Here is a 12,977-nt window from a genome sequence, read left to right on the forward strand (position 1 = left end):
CAAAAACAATAATAAATGCTACAGAGCACCAACTAATTCCATTTCCCACATGTATAGCAGTGTATATCCCAGGTCATAGGAAACAGGCCTGCATGTTTGCAAAGTGCCATTTGCGGTCAAGAGAGTAGGGAGATGGCCTAAGTTGTCAGGCCATAGGTAATTATGACTTGTAACTGTAGGGATGATCTTAATAGGAAGGCTTGTGTAGGTTAGAGAGCAGACTAGTTTATTGAGTAAGGGAATCCGATCTGTTCCTGCCCAACATTATCACACAGTACGAGAATTTGTGTGGTTTGGCAAGAACCTGCGGTCATTCTTATTCTGACTGCTTTAAGTGATAAGTAGCATTTGAATAGACGAAGGTGGCTGGGCCCACTTGCCTGATGCAGGTCACAAGTTCCAGCGTGGGGTCAGTGCTGGAGGCAGGCCAACAGGCCTGATGAGGAGCCAACACTTTCTTGTCACTCTGCGTTTGCAAGGAGATATTTTAAACACTGGCCAACTTGCTCAAATACAATTACTGGAAAGCACAACCAGGGGTGGTTTGATGGGTTGGAGGAAAGCAGGAGAGGGGGAGTTGGGTCGTGGGGAGTAGGTGTTTAGGTTCGGAAGGGATATTTTGAATGTGTGCGTGTTTCTGTAGGTGTGGTGGGTTGAGCTACAATAACTGAATTACACCAGAGATTAAACAGCCCAGTTATTCTAGGACAAGTATCTAGGTAAATAGTCTGTATTTAGTCCAAAGTCTCTGACATTCAGGTCAGTGAGAAAGAATTTTGCTGAGGGTTCTGGGCTAGACAAAGCAGCCCATCAGAAGCTTCCTGAGTAATTACAGCACCAATGCGTATGTCAGGACTTGCTCACAGTCCTAATGCACAACAACAAACAGTCCACCAGCCTGAGAGCAGAAAATCTGGCCCAATTTCATCATCTGGCTGAATCCAGAACTAAGGGGCATGGTTTTAAAATTAGAGGTCGCCATTTTAGAACAGAGATAAAGAGAATGTTTTTCTTTGAGAGGGCTGTGCAGATTTGGAAATCTCTGTTTAGAAGGTGGTGGAGGTGGAACCATTGAAGATTTTAAGGCAGAGATAGATAGTTAGAACCACAGAATCCCTATAGTACAGAAGGAAGCCATTTGGCCCATCAAGTCGACACCGATAACAATCCCCCTGACATTAAGGGCAATTTAGCATGCCAATCAACCTAGCCCGCACATCTTTGGACTGAAACCAGAGCACCCGGAGGAATCTATCATAGACATGGGGTGAATGTGCAAACTCTACACAGATAATAACCCAAGCCAGGAATCGAATCCGGGTCCTGGCACTGCAAGGCAGCCATGCTGCCATGAAGGTTGTTGTTAGATAAGAGAATCTAAGATTATCGGGGGTAGATGGGAATGTAGAATTTGAAACACAGAGAGATCAGCCATGATCTTACTGAATGGTGGAGCAGGCTCGAGCAACTCAATGGCCTACTTCTCTCCTATTTTGTGTGTTTGTTGGTAGTTTACCTTTATTAAATTCACACTGCCTTTCAGAAATTATCCACATTGCAAGAAGTTACACCTTTACCTCTTTTCTTGTTTGATGCCAGGTCTCCCGTTGTTGTTGGAGACTGTGGAACAGTGGAATGGGAACCAGATAAAGCTCTTGGTTTTGCCTTGTTTGCGGTGGGTCTGTTGATCTGACATTTTGGAGTGTCCTGAAGTGGTTGAGGTATTGGCTCTAAAGGCAGTTTGTCCTCCTCAGGAGTGAACCCGGCTAGATAAAGGTTGAAAGTTAACAATTTCAATGCAGGTTACTGAAATAGAGGTAACCAAGTGTAAATCATACCATACAATTTCCACCACACTCTGAGCCATTTATTATTAAAATAATCCAATGTATAAAACTCACACAAAGTGACTTTTGTTGGTTGAAAACTGTTAAATTAACTGATCACGTGCACTCCAAGACTTCAATTGTGATGAAAAAGGTTAATTTATTTTACCATTTTCCAATGAATTTGTTTGCTGCAACTGATCTTGTCATTTGATGTCATGGTTGAATGAGTTTAATTAAAGTTGCCATTTCCAGAAAGGTTTTTATATCATTACCTGATATCAGCATGCACCCAACTGTTTGAAAATTTGGAGACGCGAGGCCGGATTTTCAAAGTGGGTCGAAAAACCTGACACCAAGACGAATTCTGGGTGCGCCTATGTCTCAGCTGGGTCACTCCCACATCACTACTTTCAAATGCAAGGTCCAGGTTTTCGATTGTGGATCTGGGAGTGCTGAGTTGCAGCAATTCTGGCTCTCCAAACCTGGCCTGGAAGAAAGTGCTCCAAAGGTTGGGATTTATGTTCTGGGGTGACGAGGTTCTCTGGAAAGGGTTTGGAGGTTGGCAGCTACAGAGGCGGGTTGGACAGAAGGCCTGCCTCTGAGCCAGCACCGTGTGCAAGAGTTTAAGAAAAGGGGTAAAACAAGTGACAATCCTCCATTTCTCAGCCACACACCCTCTACATGTTTCCCATGCCCCATTCATGTCAAACTACATCACCTTAAGCCTTTCTACGTACCTCTATGGCCCCTCACACATTCTATGCCAAACTATGCCCCTCTACCCTCCCCTGTGTCCCCTCATACCATCCATGCCAAACTACACCCCTCTATCTATCTCCTACTTTCCCTCATACCCTCCAAACTAACTCATGCCCCTCTATGGCCTCTTGCTAATTTGGTGCAAATAATGCTCACCCAAATCCCCCAATCCACCCATCACCCTTTGCCCTTACACCTACGTGCCAACTCACCCATTATCCACCATGGGTAGATCTCAGGACCCATGTTGAGATTAAACAAAATAAAGTTCTAAGTGACTATTGCAAACTTTATTTTGAAAAACACTCATCGTAAAAATATATTTAAATTCCTTCAACCACTTCTTCATAAAACAAGCATTATATTCAAGTGCTTAATGCCTTGCGAAAACATGTATTGGAATTCAGAGTCCTACTTCAAAGAGTTACTAACCATTTGGGGGCTATCAATTAAACTTAAAGAGAAGGTACTCCACTGTGATAATGGAAGGTCATTAAATCAATCATGCAGTACTGGTAATCCACAGGCTTATGTTAAGCGATAAGAAGTGTTGTTTATGAAACACTCCAGACGTTCAAATATTTAAAGGGCAGGAGTATTAAACATCTTGGCAGCTTGACAGCTACCTTTGACAGTTCATTTTGACACTTCTGTCAGTTCCAATGACCTTCAAAGCTTGTCCACCTGGAAGAAAAAATTTCCTCATCATGAATCCCACAGCCTGTTCACCAGGCTTCAACACGCCAACATTGGGCACTCTTCAGTCATTTCCATACCGACTAAGGCCTTTGTACAGCAAATTGTCACAAGGGAGTCCTTGCAGGGAACCCATGCTGCAGCTGTGGTGCACCCCAACCGATGACTCACATCATTGAAGACTGCCCCCTGACAGGGTTCAGTGGAGGACACAGAGAACCCCCCAAAGCCTGTCCACCATCTGCAACACACAAGTCAGGAGTGTGATGGAATACTCTCACTTGCCTGAATGGGTGCAGCTCCAAACACACTGAAAAAGCTTGACAGCATCCAGTGCAAAGCAGCTCACCTGATTGGCATCCCATCTACAAACATCCACTCCCTCCACCACCGACACTCAGCAGCAGTGTGTACTATCTACAAGACGTACTACAGCAATTCACTAAAGATCTCTAGACAGCACCTTCCAAACCCACGATCGCTTGCATCCAGAAGGACAAGGGCGACAGATTGCTAGTTCCCCTCCAAGCCGCTCACCATCCTGATTGGAAATATATCGCTGTTCCTTTGCAGTTGCTGGGTCAAAATCCTGGCATTCCCTCCCTAATGGCATTGTGGATCAATCCACAGAACACAGTCTGCAGCGATTCGAAAAGGCAGCTCACCACCACCTTCTCAAGGGCAATTAGGGATGGGCAATAAATGCTGGCCTAGCCAGCGATGCCCGAGTCCCACGAATGAATAAAAAAAATTAGCAATTTTCAATTCGCAATGTGGAGATTGTTGCCTGGGTTGGTGGTCACTGAACTCGCTAAGAGAAAACAATTTCAACGTTAAGACAAATAAACATTAACTGGCCTCGCAGTGAACTGAATAACTGTGCGCTAAGATGTTTGGGGTTACCAAAATAAAGTTTAAAAATTCCATTCTGTAGTGGACCAGCCCATTAACCAGCTTCTTAAGAAGCTTAAAGGGCCAGATGTCGAACTGACTATGCCATTGAATTGCTGGGCTACAGACACCCTGGCCCCGTTGCTATGGGAAAATAACCAGAAAGAGAAGATTTTTTCTTCATAATTGGAGGCAATCTGTGCTGAGAATTCTCACAAGCAGTCCGGAGTGACGGGGGCGAAATTAGTTTTGGGCAATAGTGCAAGTGAGTGCATGTAATTTAGCACAGTAGCCATTTCACACATCTCCCAGTTGCTTTTTCAATTGACTTCATTGGAAAGGAAGTCTGGCAGGCTGTGAAAACAGCCACCCAAATTTATGATCGTCCATTTTATGTTACTGCCCAAGACTAATTTCACCCCCCTGTCATTTTCTGTTCGGAACACAGTGTACAACACAAAAAAATTAGCTCAATATGTTCACTGGAGACTTTGACCCAAATAAGCCCTGAATGACATTCCAGCTTCCACACCCACCTTTATAGTGTATTTTATAAATTCCACAACAGTAGCAGTGTGCTTATTGAACATTCCAGCAATCTAAATTTTTTTTTGTATCTTGGTGGCACAGTGGTTAACACTGCTGCCTCACAGTATCAGGGACGCCAGTTCAGTTCCAGCCTCGGGTCACTGTCTGTGTGGAGCTTGTAAGTTTTTCCTGTGTCTGTGTGGGTTTCCTCCAGGTGCTCCAGTTTCCTCCCAAGATGTGCCGGTCAAGTTAATTGGCTACGCTAAATTGCCCCTTAGTATCGGGGGTTGAAGCAGGGTTAATACTTGGGATTGATGGGATGGAGCCTGTGTGGGACTGTGTCGGTGTAGGTTCGATGGACTGAATGGCCTTCTTCTGCACCGTTGACCATTGTGATTCTACATGAATGGTAACAGATTCTTCTCTCGCATGCTGTTTAGCATTTGCCCTTTTTCATGGCACCCCGACAGTGTAGAAGGAGGCCATTTGGCCCATCAAGTCTGCACCAATCACAATTCTACCCAAGCCTTATCCCTGTAACCTTGCATATTTACCCTGACACCTAGGGGCAATTAAGCATGGCCAATCCATCTAATCCGCACACTATTTGGAGTGTGGGAGGAAACTGGAGCACCGGGAGGAAACCCACGCAGACACGGGGAGAACGTGCAGACAGTCACCCAAGGCTGGAATTGAACCGGGATCCCTGGCGCTGTGAGGCAGCAGGTGCTAATCACTGTGCCACCGTGCCCGCCCCTTTTTGTACGCTTTGTATTTGCTGATTGATTTTAACAGACAGGGAAATGTGTGGGGCTGACCTGCTTTTCCCGGTGCTCCCAGTTGATGCAATTCCAGGTTTACTGCCACCTTCCCATCGTTGGAGACGGTTTCCATCCTCTCACTGAGAGAATCCACGGAGGAATCGTCGTTTGCAGAGCCGTTGGCATGGTAGCTTTTCAGTCCACCTTTGGAGAGAGGGAGAGTCTCATTCTCTCCCAGTCCATCAGACCCCTTGGTCTCCTCCTTCACTTGCCCATTCAGCTGCTTTCCTTTCCTTTTCCTTTTCTTATTGTGCTGGGTGAAGTAATCATTAGATTATTCATATTGCCACTTGGAAAGGGACAATTTGGTATTGTACATTTGACAGCAAGGCTTCTGAATCTTACCTTCTTTTTGCCTGGCACGTTCCATTCTTTTAAGACCTCCGCTGCACTACCTGACACACAACGGGAGAAAAAACATCAATAATCAAGCTTCAGTTTTATCAAGCAATGAAGTAAAATTAACAGTTTAACAATTAAGTTAAAATTAAAGCTGAAGGAAAAAGCATTTATGTTACAGAATGTGTTTCTCTGTTTATTCAGCAGTTATTATTTATAGAATGCCCTCAGTGCAGCAGGAGGCCATTTGGCCCATCGACCCTGCACCGAGAACAATCCCAACTAGACCCTAAACCCATGTATTGACCTTGCTAGTCCCCCTGACACTAAGGGACAATTTAGCATGGCCAATCCAGCTAATCTGCACATCTTTGGAATGTGAGAGGAAACCGGAGCACCCAAAGTAAATCCATGCAAATATGGAGAGAACATGCAAACTCCACACAGTCATCTGAGGCCAGGTTTGAACCTGGGTCCCTGGCGCAGTGAGACAGCAGTGCTAAGCACTGTGCCGCCATGCATCCCACTGTTCTAATGCCTTGGTCTGGAATTTCCTTGGCACTTGCCTCACTCCCACTATTATAACTTTGTTGGGAGTACAGCAGAAATTCTGTTCACAAAGCTGTAGTTATGCATTTCTGGCACAGTTACAGTCGTGGAATAGAGCTGGTGCAACCAGAGTACGTGTGAAAACTAGTTTCAAATGATGTTACTAAGAACATAAAGAGAAGTAGTAGGGATCCAAGGATTGAGGGAAAGACGGGTGGCAGTAGAGGCCATAGAGATGAATGGAGGGAGAAGCCACTGCACATGATTCTCTGGTTATGGTTACATGACAAGAATGGAACCACATAGGAGGTGTCCCAGTCGGCTGGCTGGCAGTGGAGAGGCATTGGAAGAGGCGGTGTGGCACACTGTGTCAAAGGCTGCAGACTGCTCACCAGGGATGAGAAGGGAAAGTTTACCTTTGTCACAGTCACTTAGCATGTCATTTCTGACCTCAATAAGAACTGTGGCGTGGTGGAAACCTTATTGGAGGAACCCAAACACAAAATGGAACTGGGAGTTGGCTACATGCTCAAGGACTTTGCCAAGAAAAAGGAAGTCGGAGATGTGGCAAGGGTTTGCAAGGACAGCGAGGTCAACGGTTGTGTTTTTTGTTTGAGGAGAAAGATGATGATGGCAGATGTGAAGGAGAAAAAGATGTGCCCTGAAGGGAGGGAAACATTAACAAAAGCAGTTGCCATGGGGACAGCAGAGGGACGCTTGGTATGGACAGACTACTGGAATAGGAGCAAGCGGACAAAAGGAGGGTCACATCGATCAGATAAGCTTGGACAGGATACGAGGAAAGAAACTAAATTCAAGTTGAGGGTCAGGCTAGGTGCTTGGTAGAAGGTTTAGCTGATGGGCCAGGAGAAGGGAGGGAATTAATAGAAACAGGTGATCAGATATTCCTGATGGGAAAGTCAATGAGCTCTACACACTGATGGTTAGAAGTGAGGGTGGAAGAGATGGGAAAAAATGGGATTAGCATAGAGGGAAAAATTGCAGAGATTATCTTTGAAATCCTGAGCTGTTTTGACAGGCAAGACAGGTGTTTTATTTAATCTGAGGGTGTGCGTTCAAGTCTGCATCCTTAGAACTTAACAGAGTGAACTTGAACTGGGAGGGATGTTCAGGGTGAGAGAATAATGGTCCAGTGGAGACTCTGACATCAGGGTCAAGCAGGACACCAAGATTTCATAGTTGGGTGGAATTCCAGTGGACATTAGGAATTGGGCTGGGATAACACACAGCTTTTCTGTTCAGAGTCATAGTCATACAGTTTTACAGCACAGAAAGCGGCCCTTTGGCCCATCATGTCTGTGTTGTCCATCAAACTACCGATGCTATTCCCATTTTTCAACATTTGGCCCTTGGCCTTGTATGCTATGCTTTCAAGTGCTCACCTAAATGTTTCTTAAATGTTGTGTTAGTTCCTGCCTCCACCACCCTTTCAGGTAGTGAGTTCCTGCCATCCTCCAAATGAAAAGGTTTCACTTCCAATCCCCCTTAATTTCCTGCCCCTTACCATAAATCTACACCCCCATTAACTGATCCCTCTACCAAGGGAAAAGATTTCTTCCGATCTACCCTGCCTCATAATTTTTTACAGCTCAATCAGGTTCCCTTCAGCCTTCGCTGCTCTAAGGAGAACAACCCCATTCTAACCAGCCTCTCTTCATATCTGAAACACTCCGGCCCAGGCAACAGCCTGGTGAATCTCCTCTGCACCCTTTCCTAGTGCAATCACATTCTTCCTAATAGTGAGGTACACGTACACTAGCTGTGGCCTAACCAACATTATATACAGCTCCATCATAATCTCCCTGCTCTTATATTCTAACAGGATGACTTCAGTAGTCACCATTCAGGTGTAAGTAATGTGTGACTCATCCACACTGGACTGTTGGACAGGAATCCTGACAACACGCTGAAAGTTTTGAAATTAAGACAGGTCGTGGATAACTAAAGCTATAAATTTGTGTATGTACATAAACTGACCCCATCCTAATGGATTGTTGGGAACTTGCTATCACAAATTCTATCATGTCCCCTTTTAATTTCATTACCATTAATAATAGGGTCTGCGTAGTCATGAAACTCCTTAATGATCATTTTTCTCTCCATTACCAATGTGTGCTAATGGTAATTGAAAAATTCATTTCATTAGTGGGTGATTAATAACAGAAGGGATGTGATGTGCTTGCTTTTCCCATTAAAAGGGGAATTCCACCTCTTTGACATCGAAGAAGCCCCCTGTATCACATCACCAGACCAACTTTATATTCTGAACTGCTTCTGAGAAGTGGATGTGATCAATGTGCAGTGTATGGTAGGAAGAGTTTTATGCTGAAGGAGAGAGAGCGCTAAGTATTTGAGGGAATTGTCAAACTTATTAACAGTGACCACGAAGGTGGAAGCAATCCCTTTACCGTCCATGAAAGCTTGAACCGTCTTGTTCACGTTGTTATCAAAATGTTGGAGCACTAAAACAATTTCATTGTTACTTCTGTTTGGAACCACAGTTCGAACGGCAGTGATCTGGAATGTGGAACAGATTCATTGATAAATGGTTAGCACTTTTTCTTTATTATGATGTTTTCATGGTCACACTTGCTGTCCCACCCCATTCTTTACTGTCCAAGGCTTCATGTACCCGAGAGGCAAGTTGCCCGTCTCTGTGTGAGGCTCATGAGGGAGAGTCTACAATATAGAACCATAGAATCCCTACAGTACAAAAGAAACCATTCAGGCAATCGAGTCTGCACTGAATCTCTGACGCAGCCCTCTCCTCCACCCTATCCCTGTCACCCCACACATTTCCCATGACTAATCCATCTAATCTTCACATCTTGGGACACTAAGGAGCTAAGGAAATTACAGTGAAAATCCCCTAGTCACTAAACTCCAGTGCCTATTTGGGTACACTAAGGGAGAATTTAGCATGGCCAATCCACCTAACCTGCATATCTTTGGACTGTGGGAGAATACAGTAAAAAGTCTGACAACACCAGGTTTTAATCCAACCGATTTATTTGATAGTAAACGCACAAGCTTGTGCGTTTACTATCAAATAAATCGGTTGGATTAAAACCTGGTGTTGTCAGACTTTTTACTGTGTTTACGCCAGTCCAACGCCGGCATACCCACATCATGACTGTGGGAGAATACCAGAGAATCCAGAGGAAACCCACACAGACACAGGGAGAATGTACAAATTCTGCACAGACAGTCACCCAAGGCCAGAATTGAACCCGGGTCCCTGGAGATGTGAAGCCGCAGGGCTAACTACGTGCCACCATGGCACATCATTAACAGGATGAAAAAGAAATGGAAATGTGATTAGTGTTAGCGACTCCAGTTGAAGAATTAGCACCAGAGCATGCGGGATGGTCTGAGTGACCATCTGAGCGTGATCCACTTTCTTGGCAACTTGTCCCGATGGAGCAGCCATCATTGATCCACTGTGTAATATTGCAGTCAGCTCCTGATGGCGCCACTGGACTCTTATTTAATGAAGAACTTAACTGTTTAGATGTGATTGTACTGCTCAAAAGGTTAGCTTAACACTGGGACATGGCAGATATCCCAGTGGCAGATGGATCAGATGCCACCATACAAAACATCCTTTCTGGCTGTATCACAGCTTGGTATGGCTCCTGCTCTGATCAAGACCACAAGAAACTACAAAGGGTTGTGAATGAAGCCCAGTCCAAACCAGCCTCCCATCCACTGACTCTGTCTACACTTCCCACCGCCTCAGAAAAGCAACCAGCGTAACCAAGGACCCCATGCATCCCAGACAAACTCTCTTCCACCTTCTTCCATTGAGAAAAGAATACAAAAGTCTGAGGTCACGTACCAACCAGCTCAAGAACAGCTGCTTCGCTGCTGCCATCAGACCTTTGAATGGTCCTACCTTATAATAAGTTGTTCTTTCTCTACAGCCTAGTCATGACTGTAACACTACATTCTGCACCCACTCCTTTTCTTTTCCCTTATGTACTCTACGAATGGTATGTTTTGACTGTATAGCATGCCAAAAATAAACAACTTTCACTGTATCCCAATACTTATGACAATAATAAATCAAATCTTCATTTTAACTGTCCTGAAATTTAATATTGGAACCAATGGGTCAGAGAAGTCACACTCTGCTAACAATGCTTAGGAAACAATAAAACTATTTCTTTAAACAAGCTACAGTACAAAAAGTAATGGAATTAAACTAACTTACAAAAAATAATCAACATAAAAGGCTCAATTACAATGTAATTACATATGTTGGATTTGAAATATAAATCCCTATTATGTTACACAATGTCAGCCTATCACAACAGTTTCTCCCCTTGTTTCTTTAAACCCTACAGGTAGCAGCAATACATTGATGAGTATTGTGCTGAACTCTTACCTTTTCCTTGAACTTTTCCTGAATATTGCTTTCAGACATTGCTGCTGACCTGAAGTCAAACGCAACCCCAATTGGACCTGCAGGAATAACCAGTCACAAAGGTCAGTCACTTAAGTTTGTGTCTTAATTAACCAATCCTTCAACTAATGTTAGAGACAATTTAAGATTAACACGGCTTTGAGGCAAATATCATTAATCACATTTGTACAGTGGGTTCTTCATTCCATTAACTTCATGTCTGATAAATTCTTCTATTGTTGATGTGATCAGGACTTCGCTCAGCAGTAATGATTATTTACATTCTGTTAAAGTATTAATCGTGCACTAAGGAACGTCGCAAAACACTTTGAAAAGAGCAGTATCGATGATCTAGGAATTTTATTTCTTCTCCAATTAGTACCTGTGTCTACTCAGGCAAAAATTCCATGTATCACGATCATTCACTGTTCACTTTAGTTACATTTATCCTACAATGTCTAATTAGCAGTATCTCGCTATATTCAGTATATCTTCCACAAGCTATTAGAATTGCATGATAGAACACCAAAAATAAAGCAATAGTTCATGGCAAATTCTTTGGGCTGAATTCTGAATTATAACTTCCAAGAGTGGTTGAGTTGGGGTCAGATCAGAAGTTAGAATTCAGAAAACCCAAAATAGGAACCCAACCCACCTTGAGCCCCATTCATTTCCGGTTTTGACAGAGATAGCAACCAATTCATCCACAGGTACTGGGCTGATTATTCATATACTATAACCAAGCTGCCCTGCCTTTAGAGTACAAACCATCCTATGTTTAACTCATGTTGGCTGTGTTTCTTAGCAAAACCAAGCAGGACGCCGGAAGGGTTGAACCTATGAGGTAAATACCTTTACAGCACTGCTTATGGGTCAGGTGAGCAGACGTGTTTACTCCAGGCCCAACAAGTTTGCCAGTAAACCGTCAAACCCTTGCAATCTGTATACTTCCTTCCCCTCCTCTGACCATCATTGGACCATCAACCCACCATCAGAACCATCTCTGTGGCCACATTTTGGACAGTAAGAAGTCTGACAACACCAGGTTTAAGTCCAACCGATTTATATCTCCACATCATGGCCACATTTTGGGCCACACCCTAACCTTCTGTAGAGATGCACTTCCAGAAACCTCATTAATAACTTCTCCGGCATGCACTCTTTGACATTTTAAATATTTTTTTACACATACCTGAAAGGGATACATGTCGGGAAGAGCTTCTCATCTTATTTATTAATAAGAAAAAAGCACTCCAATGGCAGTAGCTAGCCATCACACTGAATATCTGGTGAGGGGGAAAGTCGCAGAAAGAGTGCTCGCTAATAACATGCTAATATATTAAAATGAGCTTTCTGCGGCATGTATCAGACCACTCCACCATCGAGGGGGCTGGAAGACTGGAACTCGGAAACGGACTGGCAGGATTTGAACACTCTGGATTTTGAGCACATACTACCACTCCCACAGATGGAGAACGCAAGTTCAAAATTGCCCCCTGTCTGAAATTATCCTGTGGTCTCAATCCTTTCATTTCTATGGAACAAAGTGAAAGTTTTAATTCCTGGTTCAACAGAATGTAATGTTCTACATGCTTTAGAATAGATAGGGTGGAGACATTTTTACTGAGGACTGAGAGACATCACTCGGCTGGAATTACAAACTTAATAAAGATGAGCAGAATACAAATCCAATACAGTCATGGCTAATCTTATTTTGATATGATTTATTATTGTCACATGTACTAGTACACAGTATTGTTTTTTGCGTGCTATACAGAAAAAACATACCATTCATAGAGAAGGAAAGTTGAGAGTGCAGAATGTAGTGTTATAGTCATAGCCAGGGTGTGGCGAAAGAGCAACTTAGTGTGCAGTAGATCCATTCAAAAGTCTGATGGCAGCAGGGAAGAAGCTGTTCTTGAGTTGGTTGGTACGTGACCTCAGATTTTTATATCTTTTTCCCAATGGAAGAGAGAATGTCTGGGGTGCATGGGGTCCTTAATTATGCTGGTCACTTTTGAGACAGTGAGAAGCTTAGACAGAGTCAATAGTTGGGAGACAGGTTTGAGTGAGACTGGGCTTCGTTCATGGCCTTTGGTAGTTTCTTGTGGTCTTGGACAGAGCAGAAGCCATGCCAAG

The 12,977-nt window shown here is 43.7% G+C and overlaps 1 protein-coding gene across 1 annotated transcript in view; it reads right to left on the bottom strand.

The window, feature by feature from the left end:
• The window catches only part of LOC145349871 (spermatogenesis-associated serine-rich protein 2-like), a 118,337-nt gene that overhangs the window by 55,848 nt on the left and 49,512 nt on the right, over positions 1 to 12,977 (bottom strand). Inside the window, exons 2-6 of the mRNA XM_080198485.1 lie at positions 10,821 to 10,897; positions 8,842 to 8,950; positions 5,870 to 5,919; positions 5,522 to 5,777; positions 1,578 to 1,766 (exon numbers count right to left, since the gene is read on the bottom strand). Of these exons, the coding sequence (XP_080054611.1) occupies positions 1,578 to 1,766; positions 5,522 to 5,777; positions 5,870 to 5,919; positions 8,842 to 8,950; positions 10,821 to 10,859 (643 nt within the window). The 5' untranslated portion in view covers positions 10,860 to 10,897. The remainder of the gene's footprint in view (positions 1 to 1,577; positions 1,767 to 5,521; positions 5,778 to 5,869; positions 5,920 to 8,841; positions 8,951 to 10,820; positions 10,898 to 12,977) is intronic.

The sequence above is a fragment of the Carcharhinus amblyrhynchos genome, chromosome 11, assembly GCF_965287045.1.
Source record: "Carcharhinus amblyrhynchos chromosome 11, sCarAmb.v2.hapA, whole genome shotgun sequence".
NCBI classification, from domain to species: domain Eukaryota; kingdom Metazoa; phylum Chordata; class Chondrichthyes; order Carcharhiniformes; family Carcharhinidae; genus Carcharhinus; species Carcharhinus amblyrhynchos.